Raw genomic sequence first — 24,212 nt, 5'->3', positions numbered from 1 at the left:
CCGCGCAGAAGTCCCCTCGCCCTGCAGCTGAGGCCACCCCTTCTGCCTGACGGGGGGCCCTGGGTCCGTGGCACAGTGCTTTCTCTTAGTTTTCTTAGTTTTTCTGTGTGCTCCCCCTCCCGCCCCCTTTCTTGGCTTTTAATCTGCCAGACACACACCTGGTGGTTTACAGTGGTTCCATCTGGGCACAGGGGCCCCCACAGGAGCTGACTGTGTGATGGCAGCCAGAGCGTTTCACCTGCCTGGACAAAGGCCACACACTTGGCTCAAAGCAGCAGCCTGGTTACGCTGTAGCGTGCAGTCTGTTCCTGCTGACTAGTCCCTATGCCCGGCCTTGGGGCATGGCCCAAACTGTGTGTGGAGGTGCCTTCTGGGCCAAGACAGCAATGGATGGAGTGGGTTCCCCTCTGGATGGGACAGTTGCTGCCCCAGAGGCTGCATGGGTTCCTCGCCTGTCTCCCCTATTCCAGGGCAACTAGTGTCCTGAGATGGGCAACAGGGAGGGGTTGTTTGAGGCCTCCAGGATGAAATGGCTAGTTATTAGCTTTTTTCCCCTAGTTTTTTAGTTTCTACCATGTTGGTTTAACACGTTAAAAGTGGCTTTTAATGGAGACAGTCTCCTGGTGGCCATCCTTACACAACGCCCACTGAGGACCCGCACTCCTGGGCGGCTGAGCTGTGCACCTATCAGGGGACAGCCGTGGTGGGGCAGGACTGCCGTGCCTGGGAGAGGTGGGATGAAGCGTCAGGGCAATTTCCTCCTGTGATCGTGTTTGCCATCAGTGAGGTGCGGACAGGATTGCACATCAGCCTTCCTAGCGGCGTTTCCTTAAGCACCTCTCACCCCGCCTCCCCTGGCCCGTAGCAAGGTCTTGGGTTCAGGCCAGGTGGTGTCCAGGGGGAAAGGGGACACGTGCCAGCGCCAGGCCCGGTCGCGTCTGAAGGTGGGTTTGTGTCGCCATCTGGTGGTGGCGCCCGTGCAGTGCCGCCCCGAGGCTGGCAGCCCCTGTCCCACATCCCATGGTGGGTTCATGCTGCCATCTGGTGGTGGTACCCGTGCCATCCGGAGTGTTACTGTTCTGCACCCAGCTAGGTGTAAATTGCATTTTGACATATTTTTGTTATGAATACACATGAAAAATGACAGTTTTCTGTGCTACTTAGCTGCTAATGATTGAACAGGGAAAAAAATAACTGCTAGGCTCTGCCATTCGACTGGGAAATGTGATTACCATCCAGGGAAAACCGCCCAGTTCCCGTGCTGACTGGCGGTGTAGCCATGTGGAAACGCTGCTCAATTAGCTGTGCCGTGTTACAGGCCAGAATCCAATTGTGGACGTGGCAGAGGATGGCCGAGATAAGCCGAAACTGCCAAATGAGAAAGATGAGATGGAGCAGGCCCAGATCAAGGGCCCCGTGAACGTGCCCCAGAGGGAAGCCGCCAAGGAGAAGCAGGAGGAGGCGCAGGAGGAGGCGCAGCTGGACCGCCCTGGCCAAGGTGGTGCCGCTCAGTGGGGGAGGGGTGTGCTCAGGCCATGGCTCTTCCCCTCAGCCCTGCCCAGGTTCTGGTCCTTTCTGCCTTTATTCTGGTGCACACAGATGCTCCCCTGGACAAAGCCACTGGCTTGCAGCCTTCTGTGTAGTTTTCTAGAAATAGCAGCAGTCCTCAGCTAGGCAGCAGTTGGATCTGTAAGAGTGGCAGTTGCTGGCCTGTGTCCACCATTGGGCACTAGACCTGGTTTCACATCCCTGGGAAGTAAGTTGGGGCCGTCCTCCCCTACGTGCTCCCCTACATGTCCTCTTGTCTTCCAGGCATTGCCGTACCCATGGGTGAGGCCCACCGCCATGAACCCCCTATCCCTCATGACAAGGTGGTAGTGGACGAAGGTCAAGACCGAGAAGGACTGGAGGAGAATGAACATCTGTCCAAACATGAGAATGAAAAGTCTCCAGAAGGCAAGGAGCAGATGGTGCCACCTCTGCCAGATTCAGAAAGAGAGAGACGTGGACAGGACCAGGCCTTGGGGGCTGAGGCTGGTCTTCCTGAAGATCCGCAGAAGGTTCCAGAAGAAAATGGTCAGCCAGCCATAGAGCCTGTGAAGGAGGACCTGGGGCCAGGCAACAGGGGTCTGCATCCAGGGCCCCAGGCAGCGCTCCCTGAGAGGCAGGACACCCTGGCAGTGGGTGCAGGGGAGAGAGGAGCTGGGGCCCTGCCGCTGGGCCCTGCCGGCGGAGCCGTGGAGAAGCTGGAGGAGAGGGGTGAGCCTGGCGGGCGTCGGCGTGGGCTTGTCTGGGCAAACTCCCCTTCCCCTGGAGAGGACCTTTGGTGTGGGGCTCCGGAGAGGCTGGGCTTGGGCCAGAGGAAGGATCTTTCACGAGGTCGGCACGGAAATGGGGCAGCCCCTCCGCAGCTGCTGGGGAACCTGGGGTCTGCTGGCTTGCAGCTGCTCCAGTGTCTGTCACACAGGTGTTTGCTGGACCACTGACCGTCAGAGCTGCGCCGCCCTGTGCCTGGGTGCACACGGGCCGGCGCAGAGAGCGCTGGCAGGTGCTGGCCTGGCTCAGTGCCCTGAAGCTGATGAGGCTGGTTCCTGCGTGTTGATTGGCGGAGGCAGTTAATGCTGGCTGCTGCCACCAGCCTTTTTTTATCACTTCCCTGGTAATCACCAGGCTGCACAGGAACTGCTGATAGGAGGGCAGGCCGAGGGAAAGGTCATCTGGGGAAACGTCTGCCTCCTTTGTCCCTCCTCTGCCTCCCGTGCCCCCCTGACCTCTGGGTTTCTTACACACCTCCTGAGTCCTCACCATGTGCACAGGTGGGAAGGCCCCCCTCCCAGTGAGGCCGTTCGCTGGGGCTGGGCAGGCGGAGCCCCGAGAGCAGAGGCATGTGGAGGCACAGGGCGGGGGCCACCCTGGCAGCAGGCTGGAAGGTAAGGCTTCTCTCACCTTGGGCCTGCCCTCCCTGCGGGCCCCGGGGAGGACAGTGGAAGGGCCTTCACAGCCACCCCACGCTCGGTGCCTTCAGGCCTCCCACTGAGGAAGGCCTTAAATAACCCCCTCTTCCCACTGACAGCTTTTCTCTGGCACTTCCTAGGGATATTTGTTAATCTCCTTTCTTCTCTCAGAAAAAATCTGTCTCTGGCACATGGTTTCCCATTAGCACTCGTAATTCACCTCCAGGCAGGTACCTTAATGTTCCCACCCTGGGTCGCGTCGAGAGCCGGCCAGGTGTGGGCCCTAGTGTGCTGCTGCATAGCTGATATGGGGTGCGCCTTCCAGGGGCTCGGCTGGGAGGCCCAGGGGGGCGTACTGCTCTTAGTGCCCCTCTCCGCAGTGGCCCAGCCCTGCATCAGCCCCCTCAACTGGGGCACGTTTGTGAACCTGCAGCAAAACTCCAGAACCTGCCCTGAAACAGAAGCTGGCCATACCTCCCTCTCCAGCAAGCGACTCGCTCTGCATGCTCCACCCCTTCCTGCCCATTTCGGGGGCTCCAGCTCTCAGCTGCCCTGCGGCCTCACCCATCTGGCTCTGGCTCTGTGGCAGAGGTGGTGACGGCTGTTCTGGCTCACGACCTTCCATCCTGGTTTCCCTGGTGACTGGCAGGCTTCTGAGCCCCCGGGTTGCCACCGTCCTGGGTGGCTGTTCCCTGGGGTTGACGTATGTCGTCACAGCAGAGCAGCCTCAGGTGGGGTTCATGAGGTGTGCACTTCGCCGCCTCCCAGGGGGCTTGGTCACCCAGGGCACTTGGGCGGGGATGCGGCCGAGCCTGTGACCACGCAGGGGCTGGAGCCGAGAGGTGCTCTGGCTTCTCCAGAGGTGGAGCCACTTCAGGTGTTTGACACACAGTATATGCCTATGGTTTTAGCTCCTCCCTGTTTACCAACTCCCATCCTTATATTCTGTGACCTAAACCTATTTGATTCTTTGGTTTTTTTCTTCCTGAAAAGAGAATTTTCACAGTTTCCTATTCTGCCTTTCTTCTGTATGCTTCTCAATGGGATGAACAGCTGAAATCAAAAAGATAGTAGCAGGTATGAGCCCAGAGGAGTGTGGCACAGAAAAGGCCACTCACAGAGAAGTTACAGATGCAGGAACACAGTGCAGGCTTGCCGCCCAGTAGCAACCCTACACAGAGCACATGGGGCAGGACCCCGGGAGCCACACAGTGTGCCCCCAGTCCAGCCCCGGCCCTGAGCTCAGCCACAACCTCTCAGCTGGGGACCCCTGATGCCCCTCCTTGTCCCACTTTCACACATGCCCCAGTCCTCCTGAGCGCTGCCGTGCGCCTCTGTGGCGACGGGAAGGCTGTGGAAGCCCCGCCGAGCTGGGAGTGGGCTTGAGTGTGACTGTTGCCATGTGCCCAGCCCGATGTTAATGCTTTCTGCATGTACATTAACATCTGGGCAACTCATCCCATCTGAGAGCCTGGTCCCCGTGGCCCTGGTGGGCTGGGCTCTGGCCGTGAGCACAACTTGTCACCTCCACTGTGTTTTCGTCTGTCCTGTGTGTCACTTCTGGCTGCACCTGGTGCTGCTTGCCCCTCCCCCGGCACAGGTCTGGGGGTAGGGGGTTCCTGAGACCCGGGTGAGGGGCGGGGCTGCTCCTCTAAGTCTGTGCCGGGGACAGCAGTATGGGTAGCACGTGGGGCCACCCTTTCACCAGTGACACTTAGATGGTGATGAGCTGTAGGCACCCATGGGGACAGGGTGGCCCATGGTGAAGGTGGCTAGTCTAGAACCCTGTGGGAACAGCTGTGCACCCCTCACGGGAATGGTGGTGTCAGGACCCAGTCTGATCACAGAACCTCTCGGGCAAGTGTCTTGATGACCTTGGGACATCTGGATGTGTGCCCGGCAGGGGGCAGGGCTGCTGCACTGGTGCTGGCCCAGGGGTCCCGTTCTCTGTGTGGCCCCATCCTCCCTGTGGTCCTCCATGTGGCCGTCTCTGCATAGTCCTGTCCTTCCTGTGACCTGACATCCTGTCCTCTGTGTGGTCTTATCCTCTGCATGGCTGTGTCCTCTGCATGGATGCCCTCTCATTCATGTGGCTGTGTCCTCTGGCCACTGTCCTGTCCTCCGTGTGGCCCTATCTTCCTGTTCTGTGTGTGGCTGTGTCCATTCCATGGCCCTGTCCTCCCCTCGGTTGGCTTCTGCATGCCTCTCATGGGCCTGCCCACCTGCACGTCTTTGCACCTGTCTCCAGGGGGGAAACCATTGCAGTCTTTGGGAGAAGGCCAGGCCCAGGCTGTTGTGGCAGGACACAGGTCACTATTGGGGAGGACAGGCCAGCACATGGGGGCCCTTGCTGGGAAGCTCACAGTCACTGCTCACAAAGCCTTCCCCCATTGGGATCTGAGCCTTTAGTCGTGGCAGCCCCTAACCAGAGCTCCCTACCTAAGCCTACATGCTGTAAAGTGACCCACGGCTGCTTTCTGAGCTGGTGCTGAGGTGTCCGCTGTAAGCTGCGCATGCCCTGCGCACGCACGGGTGGCACTGCTGGCACTGGGGGTTCAGACTCGGACATTCCCCTGTTCTTCCCCTGGGCCCACATGGGTGTGGCAGAGAGCACCGTGGGGCCCTCGCACATGCCCCTGCTGGGCCTGGCCTTTCCTCTGCTCTCCCAGCGCTCCTTTCACGCCAGCCTGCAGCCCGTGTCCTGGGGGTGGTCAGAGTGGAATCAGGACTCGGGGGCGTCTGCAGCTGGCCTCAGCTCCCATCTCCACTGGAAAGGAAGGTGGTTCTGCTTTTAAAATTCCCACATTGGGAGAAAGTTTTTTGAAGTGCCATTCTGGTGTAGAATGCCATTCCCCACCAATCGTCGCTGTTCCGGGACCTCCTGCTGGGCTTTCCTCTTGGCCTCTACTCCCAGTGAGACAGTCAGGGCGACCAGCATTCCGCTGGGGGCGTCCAGACCCCGGGCTGGTGGGAGAGCCAGGCCATTAGGCTGGTCGCAGGCTGTGCCCCGGGACGGCCTCGCAGAGGAGCTGCAGCACAGGGTCCCCTTGGTGACCTCGGTGCTGTGGTCGGGTGTCACGCTACCCTCACCCCAGCGCGCGAGCCCGGCCACCCCGCGGGCTCTGACGGTGTTTTCTGGACCAGAAGCCGGCCGGGTGGAGATGCTGGACCACGCCGTCCTGCTGCAGGTGATCAAGGAGCAGCAGGCGCAGCAGAAGCGGCTGCTGGACCAGCAGGAGAAGCTGCTGGCGGTGATCGAAGAGCAGCACAAGGAGATCCACCAGCAGAGGCAGGACGGCGAGGAGGGCAAGTCCGGCTGCCAGGGGGCCCGGGCAGGTGGCGGCGGCGGGCCGGCAGGCTGGGCGGGGGCGGGCTCCACCTGGAGGGGTGGGGAGGCGTTGTCACGTGTCCCTGTGCAGCTGGGTCCGGGGCTCTGTGGCCTGGAGTCCTGCTGGGCAGGTCCCAGCACCAGTGCGCACTTCTTACCTGCCAGCACGGGTCTGATCAGTCCTTGTGCAGGCAGCTTCTGCTTGTTCCCAGGGCTAAACTGATAGCCGACTTCGCTTGCAGTGGACGTGCAGCCTGAGCCCGGGGTGGCCGCACCCCAAGGGAAGGAGCAGGAAGCCCAGGACAGAGGGACGGTGGGGCGTCCTCCCCCGCGGCCTTTGGAACCTGTACTCAGAGCTCCTGGGCGAGCCCCAGCTCTGCCCCAGGGGCATGGCCAGCACTCCATGGAGGATGCCGAGGTGACCGCAGGCAGAGCCCCTGCCAGTCCGCCCAGTGGTGCAGACGTGAAGCCCCGGGCAGCTCTGACTGAGCCGAGGGAAGGCCAGAAGGGCGCTGTGACCAAGATGGCCAGCTTTGGGGTGCAGGAACGGGTCCCTGTGCCAGACCCTGCTGGGGCACCTGGGGGCCCAGAGGAGCTCATTGCTGGGGAGTTCCCTGGGCAGAGTCAGGATGCTGTGGACGGGGGCTCCCGTGCAAGGAAGAAATCTGGGAAGGAGGCAGTGGCTGTGGGTGCCGGTGTGCAGGAGGCAGACGTGCTGGGGGTGGGAGCAGAGATAGGGGACCCTCACGTGAAACCCCAGCAAGGGAGCCAAGACCTGGCTCCTGCAGGCCTCGCCAGCAGGTCGGGGGGAGCAGCGCCTCAGGCCCAGGCTGTGTTACATCAGCCGGAACCCCAGACCATCTCTGCCAGGGGTCTGGGTGGGCAGCAGCGTGGGCAGCCAGCGGTGAGGAGGCAGGCCCTTGGCAGAGGCCACGGGCCCACTCCTGGGGAGGATGTCGCCCTCCAGGAGCCTGAGCACAGGCAGGACTCTGATCTCGGGCCCAAACTGCCTGTCTCGGGGGGTCAGAAGCCAGACTACGCCAAACCCAACCGAGACCTGAAAGTCCAGGCCGACTCTGACCTTCGGAGGAGACGGCGGGATGTAGCCCCTGGTGCAGAGGAGGCGGCCCCGAAGGACAGGGTCATCATCAGCTTTAACCGCCTGCCTGACATGCAGGTCAGCGATCTCCGTAGTGCCCTGGAGAGCCAGCTCCACCAGGCTGCAGGGGGCGCTTTGCGGATGGTCCCTGGCCGCGAGATCAAACAGTTGCCCAGGGCCCTGGAAGAGCCCTGAGCGCCTGGTAGTGGCCGCCATCCTCCTGGTCACCTAGTCTCACCCAGCCACACCCAGGCCACCGTGAACCTGGACCACAAGTGGGTGCTGAATTCCAAAGGTCACTCTCTGGAGTGGATGTCTGAAAACTCTCTCACTGCAGCATCATTTTCCAGAAGGATCTACAGCCCCTGTCCCACCTCTGAAACTTCTCTGGGTGGCTCTGAGCTCACCACAGCCTCGAGGAGAAGCAGTGCTGGTTGAGACTCTAAGGGGACGTGGCCTCTGCCTGTGTAGGGCCCCGAGGTCTGTGACTGCCACCTCCACTTCCTCTGAGACGGTGATCCTGTGTGGCCGGGGCAGCGGCCAGCCTGCCCTGAGGGGTCATGGATTAGGGGTTGGCACCAACTGCAGCCCTGACACAGGCTGCCGGGAGAACCACCCGCCCACCAGACTTCCAGTTACTGTTTCGTTATTTATCTGAGGTTCTCTGAGTGTTGTAGGAAACCTCAGTAAACCCTCTGCCTTCAATCTGCTTCTCCGTGAGTCCTGCCCCCTCCTAGGGGCCCCTCTGCCCTGTTCACAGTCAGCTCTGCTCTCCACATTTGGTGCTTTCCCAAACTGTCAATAAGGTTTTTAAAAAATAAAACCTGGTCAGTGAAGCTGGTGTTGAGGGGTTGCCTAAAGGGAATGGTCAGCATTCCTTATGACCAATATAGAGCGACATCCATGCATTTGTGACGGTGACAAGGGAGCCAGACGCACAACACCCCCAGAGAGACCCTGTGAGCCTGCACACCTGTGCTTCCTGGCGCTCACCTAGGCCTCAGGGTGGGTCTGCAGCGCTCCAGGCCCTCCTTGCTGCGCCCAGCTCATCAGTTGTGAGGACTTTCATGGTGTTTTATCTTCGAGAGCAGGAAAGCCAGTGGTCGCCCACAGCTCCAGAAGCCTGGTCAGCAGGCATCCCTGGCAGGCGAGGTGGGCCGTCCCGCCCACTGGCCAGCCTTCAGTGCTTTGTCCAGTGCGGGCCGCTCACTGGTCCCCAGCCAGAGGTCACGCGGAAGGCTCCAGCCTTGGCCGCGGATCCTGCTCTACCCCTGTGCCTCTTGAAATCATTTTTATTTTTTATTGTAGCTTCTATGTCACTGGGCAGCCTGAAGTCTAGGAAGGAGTAAGGAGTGGAGTTTTCACTTCCAGGACAGAGCCGATCCCTCCTGAACCTGGGGGGTGGGGGTGGGGGGCAGCTGCTGCTCCTGCAGAGGAAGCACCCCTCACAGGGGGCAGGTCTCAGGGTGCTTCCTCTCCTTTCCTAAGTAAGTGGTTCCAAACCATGCCGGTGGGGAAACACCCTCTGGCTGGTCCCCTCAGATTGGAACCCCATTTGTTAGGCACTCGAGTGGGATTTTAGCAGCCCTGTTTACCTGAATAGCTCACTTTGATCCAGGCTCGTGCCCTTTTTCTGCCAAGATAGTCCTCAGAGCTATGCGTGGTGCCCTGGGCCCTCCACCCACCACGCTAGCCTCCTGGCTTGGGCCACTCCCTCCCCCAGCCACGGCCCCCAGGACTGCAGGAAGCCTTTGGGGAGGGGCTTTGCTTTCTGCCTACCCCTCTGTGTGGGTCCCTGCGCTGGTAGGTGTGACCAGGTGTCCTGGCCGAGCAGTGAGCTGGGCCACCAGCGGGTGGCCCCGTGTTGGCGGCTGCACTCCGTGGACATGGGGTATGGCCCACCTGTGCCACTGGGACAGGACCCTGCCTGTGAGAGCCCAGAGCAGGGCCACGAGGCCAAGACCAGGGTGAAAAGGCTGGGTCAGGGCTGAGCAAGGGCCCCACCAAGCGAGGATGGAGACCTGGCAGAGCTATCAGAGAAAGTCAGATGCCATCCAAGGGCCAGGACAGGCAAAGGGTCGGAGCCGCGCATGGGGATTCCACATGACACAGCCGAGACGATGGCAGAGGGGTCTTCGTTGCATCCCCACACCAACTAGGTTGAATCCCCTTGGTCTTAAGCATGGTCTAGAGGATGAACGAGTGTGGGAAGCCACCGTGGGGCAGGGACAAAGGCCGAGGGGGCAGAGGGCTGTGCGCGGCGTGGCCTGTCCTGGCAGCAGCTGTGGCTGGTGTTCATAAAGGCTGGAAGGAGTGCACCTGATGGGACGGTTCTGGAGGGCTGGGAGCAGCGTGCCCCTGGAGGTGCCCAAAGGTCTAGCCAAGAGGCATCAGAGGTCAGAGTGGAGCATGTGGAAGGGTCAGGAAGTCTGTCCTCGGACTGGATGCACCTGCTGGGCCACACGGTGAGGTCTGGGACACAAGACAGGAAAGGGGTGAGGCACTCTCGGCAAACCTGTTCCCTGGCTCAGCCCCTCTGCTCAGGCACCCCAGCCAGGGCAGGAGCTTCCCCTCCGAAGCCACCCTGGGAGCTGCGTCTGATGGGTGGGCACTCACTTCCCGGGGACGTGGGGCCTTTGCCTCCCAAGGGGAAGTCGGATCAGCTCTGGAGCGTTTGGGGAAACAAGCTCACAGGCTCACTGCATCTGACCTGGACTCTGGGACCCGGGGTGGGCGGCACTCAAGGATCCAGGCCCCCGGAGGGGCTCATGGAGGGTCCCCGTGTGTCGAGCAGTCTGTGCGGGGACCTGGGGACTCAGCTGGCCTGGCACGAGGGGGCCTGCCAGGCTTGTAGGGTGAGGGAGGTGCTGCACCTCGATCTTACTGAGGATGGTGGGGAACTAGAGGGGTCAGGGGCTTGGGCCCTGACTTCAGAGTAGGCTGCACAAGGTGGGGAGCCACGCACGAGGCCCGCAGCCCCAACGCCTACCGCTCTGGACCCACTCTTGGCTTGTGCCTGTCCTCACTGCCTTGCTGGTAGGACAGCGATCCCCTCCTTCTCCAAGTCCACGTGGGATCCCCCACAGTGCGGAGCCCTCTCTGGGTGCCCTCTGAACCAGCAGCCATGTTTCTGGTTGGAATTTTTTAAGGAAACTCCTGAGCAGTCTGTTCCTGTGGCTCAACCCTGCCGGCTTCCTGGGGAGAGGCCACGCCCACACACACCCAGTGAGACAAGACAAAGACAGCTCTGAAGTGCGTGCATGGTCTTTATTTACCGCATTGTGTTTTCTTTGTGTCCACAGTGCTGGAAACCAACCCCCCGCCCCACCACGGCTCGCCCTGACAGGGCAGGGCTCCGGTCCTTGTAGCTCCAAGAGCTTGGGATACTGTAGCTGTGTGCCCGGGGGACATCAGTGCCAGGTGCCCGGCTTCACGCCCTCAGCAGCAAACAGGTGGCAGGCAGCACTTGGTCCTAAAAGCCTCCCTTCAGAGTCATCTTGGCCTGGAGGGCAAAATATTTAGTCTGAATGGGTTGTTTCCAAGTTAGATGTGGCTCCTAAGTAAGAGAACTACCACACCAAATGCCACTTACAACAAATACCTCAAGGGGAGCCTAGCCGTGGATGTGAGGCAGGGGGCGCAGCTGGTCAGAGCCCTGGGGGCTGGGTCTCTGTCCAGCTTTCCAGGGTAGGGCCCCATCAGCTCTGCGATGCTGTGACACGGAGCAGACCTTAAAGCCACCCCTGACCCCGTCTAGCAGAAGTTGCTTCTGACAGGACATCTCAGGTCACATGCTGAAACACTTGCCCAGGGACGGGGCTCACTGGGACGGAGCTGGGATTGGGAGCCTGAAGCCTTTGTGCCGACTCACGCAGCCCCCACAAGCAGCTTGGATCACAGGCCGAGTGGCCAAAGACAGATTAGTCAGCGCACTTCCTTGTGGTGGGAAACACTCAAGCACCCCATCCTGAGCTGCCAGTCTGGCCTGCAGTTAGTTCACCTTTGGTGAAGAATGGGCATGAAATAGCAAGGGGCTCCTGGGGGCCGAGCCTGCACTGTGGGGACATCTCTGATTGGGACGAAGTGGCGCGAGGAGGTCAGAGGTGACAGGTAACTAACTCCCCACCAAGCTCAGGAGGTGGAAGAGAAAATCCTGTGTGCACCTCAGTTGTAAATCCAGCCGGCAACCAGAGTGAAGGCCTGTCTCACCTCTGGGGGTGCTGAAAAGCAGGGAGGCTGCCAAGGGGCAGGAAGCAAGTCCAGGGGACAAGTGCCCCCATCAGATCTGAGGTTGTGACAAAGGCCAGCTGGGTGGAGGGGGGCCAGAGGAGGTGGTGTGTCCTGGCCATAATAATCGTGAGGAAGGTGCAAGGAGTTCTCCGAGCCCTCCAGGAAACCAGTATGGGAACCACCTTCCTGGGCTGAAGACGCGGGTACCCTGCCTACTCAGCCTTCCTGCTCTGGATAATCGGAAATGTAGGAAACTGCCTCGAACCCTGAACTCCACTGACCTCACCCAACTGCCCTTTCTGCAGTACAGTCCTCCGATCAGGGTGCCTAGGGTGGGACCCCGTCCAGGTTCCCTGAGAGCTCACCACCCCGAACCTCCTCAAATTCCACCTCCTCCGCGACCTTCCCAGATACACCTCAACACCCACACTAATTCTTGGTGTGCAGCGCTTGATTTTCACGAGGCTCACTGGCGCAGTGTGTGATCAGGCCAAAAATGCGTGGCTCAGTAACACAAAGGACTGGCTGCTCAGCGGTTAGAGGCAAACGGAGGCCAGACTGCAGGCGGAGCGGCTGTGCCACCACCGTGCTGCTGTGCGGGGAGAGGCCGCCTCGCCCAGCCTTGCGTATGAAGTAGGCAACCTAGGACACATCCTACATTCTCCTTCCTCCCTCCGTAAACCCGGGGTGTAGGGAGAAGGGCGCCCCTCGGTGGGGCTGGGTGGACCCGGCGGTAATGGGGTACACACGGGGGTCGTAAACACCAATGACACTAAGAGCAGGTACTGGAGTCCTGGGTTGGGGTCCCTTGGGGGGTTACTCCCCGGCGGCAGTACTGTCACTGTCTCCACAATGGGGTGGTGCTCCCCCCACGTGACAGGCCCGTGGCGGCGGGGGTCGCGAGGGCTGCTGGGCTAGAGCCCCGTGTCTGCGGCTCCAGCAGGCGGCCACCACCAAACGCAAGGAAAGGGCACACGGGGGTCCCCGCCCCCCTGGGCCCCTCCGCCAGACGGGGTCCACCTACCGCGGCGGCGAAGCAGCTCCGCAGGGCCTCGAACTCCCGCGCGCAGCAGTCCTTCCTCAGGCGGCCGCCAGGGGCCGTGGACGTCTGCACGCACCGGCCGTAGGCCGCGGCCTGGGGGTGGGCGGGGGCGGGCGTCGCGGTAGCCCCTGCACCCGCGGGTCACCGGGCACACCCCGCCGCCGCCCGACCCCGCCTGCGCCCGTGCCCTCGGTCACGCCCCGCCGCCCGCCCGATGTCTCCTTACCTCGGCCGCACAGGCAGCCAGGCCCTCAGGGAAGACGCGGAGGCGGCAACGCACGCGCCTCCATACCGCTCCGTTCACCGACATGGGGCCTCTTCCCGGCACCCCGAGAGCCACCACCTTAGGTCCGGCCTCTTCCGGCCTCCAACAGCATGATTGGTCGGCGCTTCAAGCCATAACCTTTCCTGCGCTCTCTAATTGGCCAGGCCTCAGCCCCTCCCCCCTGCCTCCCCCTCCGCGCCCCCGTCCCCCGCCCGCCCCAGGCCTTTCCTCGGCGCCTCGTGTCCCAGAGCCCTGCAACTAGCTCGTGGCCTTGTCTGTCTTTGGCCTGGGACTTTGGATTGGTTCGGAAGCAAATTGTTTACTAAAGTCGGCCTCAGGGCCCGCCCCGCGCAAGCGATTGGTCAGCGGGGTGGAAGCGGGGCGGGGCCGGAAGATGACAGGCGTCATGGCGACCACGCCGCTGCTGCGGGACCGCCTGAGCTTCCTGCACCGGGTGAGTGCGGGCGGCTCCGGCCCCGCTGCGCGCCGCCAACCCCTGGCCTCACCCTGGGCCAGGAGCCGTCCGCCTCCCTGGCCGGTTTGGCCTCCGCCGGGGTCGCCCCTGCGGCTCCTCCCTGGCTCGGCGACCCCTCCATCCCCTCCGACCTCTCCGACCCCCTGCGCCCCCCTCCTCCTGCCGTTCCCCCTCCGCCGCTGGGCCCCTCCCAAGGCCTGGGGATCGCACCCCATGTACGTCGCCTGGGCAGGTCAGGCCAAGCTTGCCTCAGGACCACCGGGGACAGTCACAGCTGAATTGGGAAAGATTTGAATTTCTGTTCTCTTAACCAACTTAAAAAGCAACTTTACGTTAAAAGAAACAATGAGTCCTGAACTCTGTCCAAGATAAACACAGCCAGACCTTAGTCGGAAAGCAGGGGAAATCTGTCACAGTATGGGAACGCCGTGAGCTCCACCGTGATGTGGGCATTTTAAAGGGAGAGTGGAGAATTAGAAAGGGTCTGGCAGTGTCCAGGCCACTTGGCAGCTGTGTCTGCTACTGGAAGTTACGGAAATTAGGATCCTAGTCCCCGCAGGGATTGGAGATGGGCCCTGTTCTTCCCGATGACTGCAGGACAAGGATGGCCCTCAGGTCCTTGAGAAAGATACTCCTGTAGGAGTTTCATGTTCACAACTGTGAGCCCTTTTTAGTAAATGCTCCGAGGTGGGTGGGGAGCCTGTTACCAGGCGCTGGTCAAAACAAGCAGTAAATTCTTCCGGCAGCCTTGAGCTCTCTCAGACAGGTGTTTTAGGGGCACTGGGTCAACCTTATGATGCCAGAAGCCCCGCCAGTCCTCTGTGTGCAGAGGTTTCGTTACATGCCTGGACATCTGTAGTTCTACAGATCTGTCCAGCTCCCCTTTGGGTCTTGGCGGACAAATAGTGTAATACTTGTGTGTGCAAAGCGTCACATGACCTTCAGGTACGTGCTGTTGTGACAGTAGACTGCTGCGGTTCAGAATGTTGTCTGTGGCCACCGCCCTGCAGTCCCCATGTGAGTCATTCTTCTCATCCCTGAGGTCCTCTGTCCTGTCTTTGCGGTGGGGCTCATGCCTCCCTGGACGCTGAATGACATGGGAACAGGCGTTTCCGGTTTTCATCCCTGTAACGGTCACTCATGGGTAGGGGCTGTCACTCCCTTTCAGCTCCCGATTCTCCTGAAGGGAACATCGGACGATGATGTCCCATGTCCAGGCTACCTGTTTGAGGAGATCGCAAGTATCCTTCCTTTTCATCCGTGTGTGGGAGCCATGGAGGAGAATGGGGGTTCCTGGGATTCTCCTGCCCTGCACGGTCTGCAGCTCCTTTACTGTAGTGATCGGGGGTGGGTGAGACCTAAAAGTCACGTCACCAACAGCAGAGCCCCGGAGACCCTGAAACCAGGGCCTGGGGCAGGTGCCTGCAGGGTGGACACCCTGAGAAATCCAATGGCAGGAAGGCCGGGTTTCTCTTCCCAGCCAGCCCAGCCTAGTGTGGCCTGGGGTCAGCTCGCCCCTTCCCTAACCTGAGCACCTCCCAGAAATTTCCCACGAGTCCCTGGGCAGCAGCCAGTGCCTCCTGGAGTACCTTCTGAACCGTCTGCACAGCGGGTCTGGCCGAGTGAAGCTCAAGGTAAGTCCATGAGTGACCCCCACAGACACTCCCAGGGGACCAGTCAGGGCCTGAGCTCCTGCCTGTGGGGGGTTGGCTCTGTGCTGAGCAGGGTCCCCCACGTGACTGCCCCAGGTGCTGAAGATCATGCTCCACCTGTGTGCTCACGGCTCCCCGTCCTTCCTGCTCATCCTCAAGCGTGACCCCACCTTCATCCAGGAAGCCGCAGGTACTGGGGGTGCACAGCCCTGGGGAGGCCTGCGCCCCCGTCTCACCAGCCAGGCGTTTCTCTGCTCCAGCCCCACCCCAACCCCCAGCCCCTCCATGCACCCTGAGCCCTCGTGCCCTCAGTCCTGCCTGCCACCTGGGGGCACCATCACCTGTCTGTGTCTGTGTGCTGCTGGGCCTGGTGCCCAGACATTGCCTGTCACAGAGTTCCACGCTCAGGACGTGCTGGGAGCGTCTGTACCGCCCACAGCCCTGCCACGGGTCTTCTCCCCAGGGTCGCTCCTCAGGGCTCTAGATGGGGTGCTGGCAGCCTCCTGCGGGAGGTCGGGGCGGCGAGGCCTTCCAGAGGGTGGGGCTCTAGCCGGACGTGGTCCAGGCGTCGGGTGGGTCTGGGGTGGATCTGGGGTGGGCCCCCACCCTTCCCATGACCCAGGCCAGGGCTGTTGTGCACCTCACTTGCTGGCAAGGACTTGTGGGGGACGTGGCCTGAGGCCTTCCCCTCTGGTAGAGCAGGCACCCAGCCAGGGTCAGTCTAGGGGGCACACCAACCCTACCCCCCCATGTGCCCTGCGTGAGTCTTTGGGAGGCCTGGCACTCAGGCAAAGACCATCCCCACACAGATGGTCCCTGTGGGGGCAGCACCAGGGAGGGGACCAAGAGCTCTTGGCCACCATTTGCTAGTGGGAGACACTCAGCAGTCAGCACATCCCATCTGCCAGGTGCTGGGACCCATTCCCTGCACCCGCAAGCCCCTGTCACCCCTGTACTGGGGCCGGGCAGCCACACCCAGAGCCTTGGGAGCCTGGGCACAGCTCACCCGGTAGATGTCCAGAGGTGTCCGGGGTGCCTGGGGACTGCATGTGGTCGCAGCTGGGCTGTGGACTGAAACAGCGCAGCCCGTTCATTCTCACCAGCTAGCGGGTGGGCCCCGTGCGGCTGTGGCTGGCACGGGTTGTCCCCTCTGACCCCTGAGGAGAGGGGGTGTAGCAGACTGAGGTTCGAGCCGTGAGCACTGCCCCCAGGGTGAGGAGAGCCCAGAGGGTTTGCCTGGTGCCGTTGGAGCCGTCGGAGACAGGCTGTGTGAGAAGGGGGCCGGGACACGCAGAGGAGGGGCTGTGCAGAGTTGGGCCCCGGGGCGGGAGCAGCAGGGAGGCTGTGCCATCCATCCGCTTGCTGACTAGCTTCCGCTGGGCATGCAGGCTGGTGTCTGTGCACCTTGAGGCTGGCCTGCCTGGTGCAGATGGCAGGGGGGTGCTGCTTCTTGCTCTAGACGGGACCCTGAGATGGTGAGGCCTGCAGTGGGTGGAGAGGCACCCTCAGGCCTGCAGAGGCCCAGAGGATGGAGAACCTGGGTGGGGGGTTGAGGAAGAAAATGGGATTTGCTGCAACTAAGGGGGTGCCCGGCACGCCAAGCCCTTCATCTGTGGTGGGGAGCCGGGGTTTTGTTTATGGCAAGTCCCTGGGAACCTTCAAAGCTTTGAATTGGACGCGACCCCTCCATGTGGCCTCTGGGTGGAAGTGGGGCACGTGGAGGCACGTGGAGGCGGTTAGGCAGCTGATGCAGGGACTCCTGGGAGAGGGGGCGGCCGGCCAGCAGGGGATGCACCTGTGATGCTAAATCACGGGCCTCCCCTGCTGGGGGCCTGGGAGGCAGGGAGGGCAAGGGGCTGTGGGGTGCAGACCCTGGGGCGGGGTTCCTGGGGGCTCCCGGGCTTTGCCCAAGGAGCAGAGGTGCCCAGGAAGGGCCAGCTTCCCCAGGACGGGGGGTGCTGGAGGGAGGCGCTCTCCACTGTAGGGACTCTGACCTGCAAGAGATGTCACAGGGGATTCGAGGTCAGACCTGTGCCTCAGAAAGTTCGTCTGGCTCTGGGGAAGCCTGGGAGGAGGCAGACCTCGGGGCGGCCAGGGGGCTGGGGGCCTGGATGGCTGTAGGCTGTGCCCTCAGGGCGGTCAACAGCGCCCAGCTCAGCTCTGCCCCTCGCCTACAGGTTTTGCAGGGCCTCCGGATCCTCTCCATGGGAGCAGTTTGTACCAGAAGGTGCGGGCGGCCGCCCAGGTGAGCCTAGGGCCCGGCTCCACCCCTGCCGCAGGACTAGCGCCCCTGTGTCTGCCAGGTCCTCGGGGGTGGGGGGCACATGGCCTGACCCGTGGCCATCTGAGTGCCCTCTGCCCCCCCCCCCCCAGGACCTGGGGACCGCCTTGTTCTCTGACACCTGGCCACCTCCGCCTGCCGCCCAGCCTCCCAGGGTCCTGCCCCCAGCAGGTGTGTGGCCTCATGCAGCTCTGTCACCCTGGGGGGGGCTCGGGGTTTTCTTCCCACCCTGGGCATCCCTGCCGCTGACCCAGGTCCTCCCTGCAGGCATGGGCGCCCAGTGCAGGCCCCAGAGCACCCTCCAGGGCTTCGGCTACAGCAAGGAACAGGGCCGCACAGGTGAGCACCGCGTGAGCTCGGGGGCGCCCAGCCAGGTCCTGTCTGCACCATGTGTTGACTTTGTGCAGCCCTGCGGGAAGGCAGGTAGGTGTGGCCAGGTCTTCTTAAGCAAGAGGTGAGAAGCCAGGCTGAGGGTCAGTCCTCTGCTCAAGCCCCCAGCCCCCGGCTCCTCTGGGGGGCTGAGGGCAGAGGACTGTGGTCCAGGCCACGACTGGCAACTTGGCAGGAGCATGTAGGAACATCAGCCTCGTGACAAGGCTGGGAGTGAACGTGAGGCGGTGGCTGTGGGCGCTGGGCCCGCCTATCCAGCTGCTGTGCTGAGCGTGGCGGGCGCAGCCCTGAGGCCCAGCACTGCCAAGTGCTGACTGCTAGAGCAGGTGTCCCCTGCGGCCTTGCCTCCTCTTACTTTGGGGGTGCTGGCCAGCTCACTTCTCTGTCGGGCACTCACTTAGGCAGGGGCACCCCCAGCCCTGGGTGTGGGCATCCCCAGGCGGCCGTGGAGATCACCAGTTATTGGGATAAGCACCTTAGGAGGCCCCTTGCTCTGAAGTGGGGACCAAGGGGACGCAGGACCTGATTCTGCTGTGGGCTGTGGGGCCCACACTCCACAGGGCCCAGGAATACCCTGAAGTGGATTCACTGAGGGAGGTCCTGCCACACAGCCCCTGTTTTATAACTGCAGTTCATATCCTGGCCCCCGAAGCCCTGAGCAGGAGCCCCCGCAGGCCCCTCATCCTGGGAAAACCTAGGACACCTGGAGGGGCTGGCGCCATCTCCCCTTCCCTCTGGCGCAGGCTCTGCAGGCGAAACCTTCCTCTCCACCATCCAGAAGGCCGCAGAGCTGGTGGCTAACGCTGTGCGCCCTGGGGCTGCGAGCCCCAGCGCCCAGAGGCCCCTGCGGCAGGGTGACACCTACCAGCCCGCCGTGACGCCTGCAGTCAGTGACTCCCTCCTGACTCCTCGGACTCCAGTGCCTGGAGCCGCCCTGGGCACCAGGAGCTGGGGTAAGGCTCCTCCCCGAGGGCCCGGCTTCCCCTTCCTAGGGTCCCGGCGAAGTAAGCCCATTCTTGGCACTGGCTGCAGTGGGGCTCATGGAGCAAGTCACCAGCTGGAAGGGCAAAGAGAGGGTGGGGGACGCAGTGAGCCTGGGAGCTTTGCAGCCTGCCTGCTGGCCCCACCCCCGCTGAGGGGCAGCGCTGCATTTCCATCGGCCACGTGGGAACCCCGCGGAGCCACCAGCTCACTGTGTGTCCCCTGTGGCCTCTGTGAGGGCTTTACCTCATGTGCAGCATCTACATGCTGTGTTGGGACATGGCTTTGCCAGCTGCTCCTAGCAGGATCCTGGGTGTCACGGCCCTGAGGGGCTCTTCCAGGGCAGAAGTGGGGCAGAACTGGGGCGAGAGCTGTTGGAGCCCTGGCCCAGGTTTTGCCCCCCACCCAGAGCCCTTGGGTGGCTCTGTGGGGGCCTGGACAGCAGCAGAGGCCTCATCAGTGCCAGGAAGCGGTCAGTGGAATCAGCAATATGTGTGGCAAGAAAGGTGGGCAGGCAGGTGTCAGAGTGGCCTGCACCCCGCTGCTACTGGAAGCTTCTCGTGTGTGCCAGGCTTGAAAGAAAAATGTCAGCACTCCTGAGACTTGAGAGCTGCTGTGCTGGGAGCTGTTCTGCCCAGGCTAGTGCCCACCTGGCCTTGGCACCTGGTGCTTCTGCCTCTTCATGACCCAGACCCCAGGCGGGTGTGTGCTGTGCCAGCAATGCCCACCTGAACCCCTGCAACCTGGGGTTCTCTGGAGCTGGAGCTCAGGACCCGCCCCCCCAGGCCCTCCCTGGGGGTCCCGGTGGATGGGCAGGAGGCAGTCTGAGGCCCGCAGGTCTTACCCGTGGCCACCGTCTCTTACAGCCGTGAGACCCCAGCCTGGGCAGGCCGGAGGGGGCTGGGATGAGCCAGACAGCAGCTCCGGCTCCCAGAGTTCTTCTCAGGAGAGCGGCACCCTGAGTAAGGCCTCGGGCTCAGGCAGCCGCTCGGGCAGTGACAGCCCCTCGGGGGCCAGCCAGGCCCCCAGTGACCTGGCGGGAAGGTGAGCCAGTGCCTCCCTGGCCCCTCCCTGGGTCCCATCCCCACGGAGGAGCGTCCTGGGAGGGCCTGGCCCACCTCAGCCCTGACCGCTGCGCTGATAGGGTCGAGGCCGTGGGCCTGAGCGGCTGCCTGCAGGAGCTGAGCCTGGTTGAGACTGTGATGCGGGGGCCGCACCCCTTCCTGAGCCGGGAGGAGGTGCAGCACTTCGTCACAGAGTGAGCCCCCCGCCCCGACTCCCAGCCCCGCCCCTGAGCCCCCACCCCTGCCAGCCCTGAGCTCCCCCCGCCTGGCCCCCGAGGGGCGGCCCCAGCTGCCCGCACCCACCCAGGCACCCCTCCCTGCAGGTGTGGGCTGCTCAACTGCGAGGCTGTGCTGGAGCTGCTGGCCCGCCGCCTGGGCGGGGCCCGAGAGTGTGCGCAGATGGTGAGGGCTGCCCGTGTGCTGGGTGGGGGCTGGCAGGGGCCACAGGGACCTCCTAACTGGGGGCACCCCACAGAGAAGGGCGGGAGGGGGGAGTGCCCTTGGCCTTCGAGCTGGCCGGAGGGCCTTCTGGGCTGGACCCTGCTGGCCTGTCCCTCCTGCAGAGAGCCCTCTGTGCCATCGCCTCCCTGGGGCGCACCGACCTGCTCTCCCAGGAGCACGTGCTGCTCCTGGCCCGGCCTCGGCTGCAGGAGCTCAGCGCAGGCCGCCCTGGACCTGTGGCCAACAAAGCCACCAAGGTGGGCAGCAGCCAGGCCCAGTGGGGGGAGGCAAGGGGTGCCTCAGCGGTCCCACTCCCCATGCCCGCTGGCCTGTCCGACTTGTCCCCTTATGTCCCTGTCCTTTGCTGCCCGGGACAGCTCAAGCCCTTAAAGCAGCAGGTGGGTGCCACCCCTTGTGCTGGCTCCAGGCACTGCAGGCCCACTGGCCTCTTCCAGTTCCCAGAAACCCCCAGAGCTCTTCTGCTGTACTGCCCAGCGGCTCCCTCTCCCACAAGGCAGCCCACGTGTGGCCTCCTGCAGGAAGCACTCCTGGACTGCTCAGACAGATTTATTCCACTGTTCACCCTGTGTCACAGCACATGGGTCTGTGCTTGGGTCCCAGATCCCCAACTCCTGGAAGGCAGAAATGGTTCTGTTTACCTGAGTCCCCTTCCCATTTGTGCTTGATTTGTGTGGAGACCGTCTGGGCCCTCCCGCAGGGCGGCAGAGGGGGCCCTCCGGGCAGCGCCCATGGGCTGCCGGCCTCTGCTGCAGCCAGGCTCTGGCAGCTCCATCCACCCGTTGGCGTCCCCTGGCTGCTTCTGTTTTCTTCGTGGCCTCCGAAAGTTCAGATCCTTAGTCACCTGCCCTTAAATTGCCCTTTGTCAAAGCGTTAGTGACCCTGAGGTACGTGAGATGCATGTTGTAGAGGTGTTTTAATCATGAGGACAAAGAAGGACGGGTAGAAGCTGGCACCCAGCAGTTGGGAACGGCCGATGGTGTGAGGCCCATCTCTCCCCTTGGGGTCTGTGTTGGGGGCCTGCGTGGTACCCAGCAGCGCCTCTTTCTGAGCTGGTTCCTCATTGGATGACAGGGAAACATCCATTTGTGTGACAGCAGGTTGGGGAGCAGACCACACGGCTGTGGTGGGGGCCCATGTGAGCTGTGGGCGGGGTGGCGATGACGGACACCTGTGGGGGGCCCTGCTCTCTGGACGGAGGCGTGGGAGGGTGTCCCAGCGGCTTCGGGGAGCACAGGACCCCTCGGCGAGTCCCCTTTTCCATCATCCAGATTCTGAGGCACTTTGAAGCATCCTGCCGACAGCGACCCCCAGCCCAGAGGCTGCTGGCTGAGCCCAGTCCCGCAGCTGCCCGCATGGGCCCTTCTGACCTGCTGACCGACTCTGTGCCCTTCACGGGGGACCAGGCGTTCCTGCAGCCTCTGAGTTCAACCCTGTTCCTGCCCAAGGGCACTGCTCCCCCATCAGGGCTGCAGCCCAGCCCTGCGCTGCCCCCTCCCTCGGATGGTACCCTGCTCACAGTCTCTGGGGGTGCCAGGGAGGCTGAGACCAGACTGGCAGGTGCCAGAAAGCAGGGGCCTGGATCTGAGCAAGACCCATCAGACACGGACACCCCAAAGGGAGAGCCAGAGCTGGGCCCAGGCCCCAGTGACTGCCTGTGGAGCCCAGCAGCCAGCAGTGGCTGCAACTCACTGTTTGCTGGCATGGAGCTGGTGGTCTGTCCCCAGCCTGTGGGTGCCAGGACTGCTGCAAAGGAGCCCCTCCCAGCCCCCCAGGCTGCCCGGACATTGTCACAGAGAGCGGCAGCGGAAGAGCCTCCCGGCCCAGAGCCCTCGTCAGCCTTCGCGTTCTTAAACTCGTGACCTTGCTGGCCTGGCCGCATGCAGTCCCTGTGTCCCCTGGCCCATGCCTCCCAGGACCTGTGACTGCCGTCCCCTCTGTCTGCGGCCCCTGTGTCCCACCAAAGGTGGCTTCCCCCCAAGTGTCTGCGGGCCTCGCCCCCCCTGCGGCCTCTTCCCCACCCACTGAGGCCTCGGTGTGGGCCGCTGCCTGGGTGGCTGTCCCATCATCCAGTGAAACAGCCATGGGTGAGCCTTGGGGGATGTTCTGGTCCACAGCCAGCCAGATCAGGATGGCACTGGAGAGGGGTGCTCTGCCCACGGACTCAGCTCCCAGTCTTGCTTCCAGCAAGTACCTTATTTTCCTGCTGGGCAGGACCTCACATGAAGGCCATTATTCTGGTGTAAGGGCTGGACGGGTAGCCCACAGGCTGTGCAGAGAGGGCGGGAGAGGCATGGGGCCTGCCAGTTTCTGGGCAGGATGAGCTGAGCCGCTTGCTAAGGTTGGCAGCTGGTGAGCCCTGGGCTGCACGTCTCCTGCCTTGTGGCTGTCCGGTCTGGTGGGCTCAGTGCACCAGCCATGGGTCCATCTGCGAATGTCACCAGGCTCCAGCCGAAGGCCAGAGGGATGGGCAGGGGGTGCAGCAGGGCAGAGAGTATCACTTGGCCTGCTTGGTGGGGCAGGGGAGACCAAATTCAGAAGCCAGATGGCCTGTGGAGCTGTCCCAAATTCCCAGGGTCCTCAGAGGTACAGCAGAAAAAGGTACCCAGCACCTCCATGGGGTACAGTCAGGGGGAGATGGAGAGGCCCCCTCTCCAGGCTGTGGCACCCGGCCAAGCTGCTACCATTATTTCCAGGTGATGACCCTGAGAAAGGGACCCAGGGCTACCACCTGGGTCCTCATCCACTGTACCCAGATCTCCTTTGCCAGGGGCTGGCAATTTAGACTTGAATTCCTATAGTAGCGGGCATGTATGAGGCAGGGCTTCAGGAGTGCTGAGTCAGGGGGCCCTGAGGACACCCCTGCCTCCCCGCCCTCAGATCCAGGACCACTGCTCAGGTCTTACCTTGTTTTGGGGCTCAGATCCCTCCTGCCACATGAAGGTCATAAGCCACACACCTTGTCCATAAGGGGGTGGCCATTTCCAGCGTCAGGTCCCCGTATGACCCATGTCTGCCGCCTCTGCGCTGACCGCCTCCTGCAGATTGTGAAGGGCCAGCCCCCAGCTGGTGGCTCTGGCCCCTCGCAGGACAGGACGGCCCCCGGGATCCCACTTCCTAAATAAACACTGTCATTCACACAAAGCCACACGGTCTGCTTTCTTTCCTTCCCTTCCTCATGTGTGTGTGTGTGTGTGTGTGTGCGCGCGCGTGCAAGGTTTTTATGAAACTAAAAATCTTAAGTAGATATATATTTAGGTAATTTATTTCTTTGTGTGTTTTAGTAATTTGCATCTTACAACGAATTGGTTCATTTTACGTAAGTTGTCAACTATGGCCACAGAATTTTTTTGTAGCATACTTTTATCATCCTTTAATTTCTGCAGGATCTACAGTGATATTCCATCTTTCATTTCAGAGACTGATAATACTTTTCCCTCTCTCAGAAGTTTTTTTATTATTGATCTTTTCAAAGAACTAACTTGGGCTTATATTTTCTACTGTTTTTATGTTTCCTATTTCATGGATTTCTGTTCTTTATTATTTCTTCCCTTCTTTGGGTTTTTTTTTTCTTTTTCTAGTTTCTTTAAGGTAGAACTTAGATAATTGGTTTGAGACCTTTACTTTTTTCCTATATGAGCAGTTCAGTGTTACAACTTCTCCTCTAGAGACAGCTTTGGCTGCATCCCAAGAATTTTGATATTTTTATTCAGTTCAAAGTATTTTCTTTGAACTCCCCTTTGTCCAATGGGTTATGTGAAGGTACATTTTTGGGTTTTACTATTTTAAGTCTGCTGCAGTAAGAGAAAGCATTTTGTATGATTTCAGTTGTATTGTTAGATTACAAATTTTGGTTAAAGTTTGTTTTGTGGCCCACAGTATGGTCTGTCTTGGTGAATGTTCCATGTGCCCTCCACCTAGAAAGGGACCTCAGGGCTACCTTGGTCCTCACCCCCCTGGATACAGACCAAAATCCTTCATGAACATAGATG

General features: G+C 61.6%; 3 protein-coding genes and 1 long non-coding RNA gene across 21 annotated transcripts in view; 2 read left to right on the top strand and 2 right to left on the bottom strand.

Annotated features, from left to right (window-relative positions):
• SLC38A10 (solute carrier family 38 member 10) overlaps nucleotides 1-8,217 on the top strand; it is a 39,005-nt gene extending 30,788 nt beyond the window's left edge. For 5 of the 12 annotated variants that reach the window (XM_073236080.1, XM_073236084.1, XM_073236076.1 and 2 more), the window contains 6 exons: nucleotides 1,319-1,498; nucleotides 1,813-2,259; nucleotides 2,817-2,930; nucleotides 4,008-4,031; nucleotides 6,099-6,260; nucleotides 6,525-8,217. In XM_073236080.1, coding sequence (XP_073092181.1) covers nucleotides 1,319-1,498; nucleotides 1,813-2,259; nucleotides 2,817-2,930; nucleotides 4,008-4,031; nucleotides 6,099-6,260; nucleotides 6,525-7,576 — 1,979 coding nt within the window. In that variant the 3' untranslated portion in view covers nucleotides 7,577-8,217. The remainder of the gene's footprint in view (nucleotides 1-1,318; nucleotides 1,499-1,812; nucleotides 2,260-2,816; nucleotides 2,931-4,007; nucleotides 4,032-6,098; nucleotides 6,261-6,524) is intronic. The other 7 variants (XM_073236087.1, XM_073236083.1, XM_073236077.1 and 4 more) reach the window with 6 other exon arrangements.
• Nucleotides 8,218-9,498: 1,281 nt separating this feature from the next.
• LOC140849214 (uncharacterized) lies at nucleotides 9,499-10,539 on the bottom strand. Of its 2 annotated transcripts, none has more exons than XR_012130951.1 (2): nucleotides 10,371-10,539; nucleotides 9,499-9,853 (listed from the first exon to the last, which is right to left on the bottom strand). It is a non-coding gene; the product is annotated as an uncharacterized lncRNA (long non-coding RNA). The 2 variants fall into 2 exon arrangements; XR_012130952.1 differs by having other exon boundaries at nucleotides 10,385-10,539.
• A 90-nt stretch (nucleotides 10,540-10,629) lies between these two features.
• On the bottom strand, nucleotides 10,630-13,038 carry NDUFAF8 (NADH:ubiquinone oxidoreductase complex assembly factor 8). Of its 2 annotated transcripts, none has more exons than XM_036996987.2 (3): nucleotides 12,880-13,038; nucleotides 12,636-12,746; nucleotides 10,630-10,883 (listed from the first exon to the last, which is right to left on the bottom strand). In XM_036996987.2, the coding sequence occupies exons 1-3, from the start codon at nucleotides 12,961-12,963 to the stop codon at nucleotides 10,854-10,856; spliced, it is 225 nt and encodes a 74-aa protein (XP_036852882.2). In that variant the 5' UTR covers nucleotides 12,964-13,038; the 3' UTR covers nucleotides 10,630-10,853. The 2 variants fall into 2 exon arrangements, with proteins under 2 accessions (XP_036852882.2, XP_073092190.1); XM_073236089.1 differs by lacking the exon at nucleotides 10,630-10,883 and adding an exon at nucleotides 10,907-11,093.
• A 138-nt stretch (nucleotides 13,039-13,176) lies between these two features.
• Nucleotides 13,177-23,364, top strand: TEPSIN (TEPSIN adaptor related protein complex 4 accessory protein). 5 transcript variants are annotated; one of them, XM_073236071.1, is made up of 13 exons: nucleotides 13,181-13,372; nucleotides 14,562-14,634; nucleotides 14,936-15,027; nucleotides 15,142-15,235; nucleotides 17,223-17,290; nucleotides 17,419-17,497; nucleotides 17,594-17,749; nucleotides 18,460-18,669; nucleotides 19,564-19,741; nucleotides 19,821-19,955; nucleotides 20,085-20,163; nucleotides 20,325-20,459; nucleotides 21,492-23,364. In XM_073236071.1, exons 1-13 carry the CDS (start codon nucleotides 13,313-13,315, stop codon nucleotides 22,080-22,082), a joined length of 1,950 nt encoding a protein of 649 aa, XP_073092172.1. In that variant the 5' UTR covers nucleotides 13,181-13,312; the 3' UTR covers nucleotides 22,083-23,364. The 5 variants fall into 5 exon arrangements, with proteins under 5 accessions (XP_073092175.1, XP_073092172.1, XP_073092176.1 ...); XM_073236072.1 differs by having other exon boundaries at nucleotides 13,183-13,372; nucleotides 19,842-19,955; XM_073236073.1 differs by having other exon boundaries at nucleotides 13,184-13,372; nucleotides 17,594-17,665.
• Nucleotides 23,365-24,212: the final 848 nt, after the last annotated feature.

The sequence above is a fragment of the Manis javanica genome, chromosome 4, assembly GCF_040802235.1.
Source record: "Manis javanica isolate MJ-LG chromosome 4, MJ_LKY, whole genome shotgun sequence".
NCBI lineage: Eukaryota > Metazoa > Chordata > Mammalia > Pholidota > Manidae > Manis > Manis javanica.
This window is presented reverse-complemented; position numbering and strand designations above follow the sequence as displayed.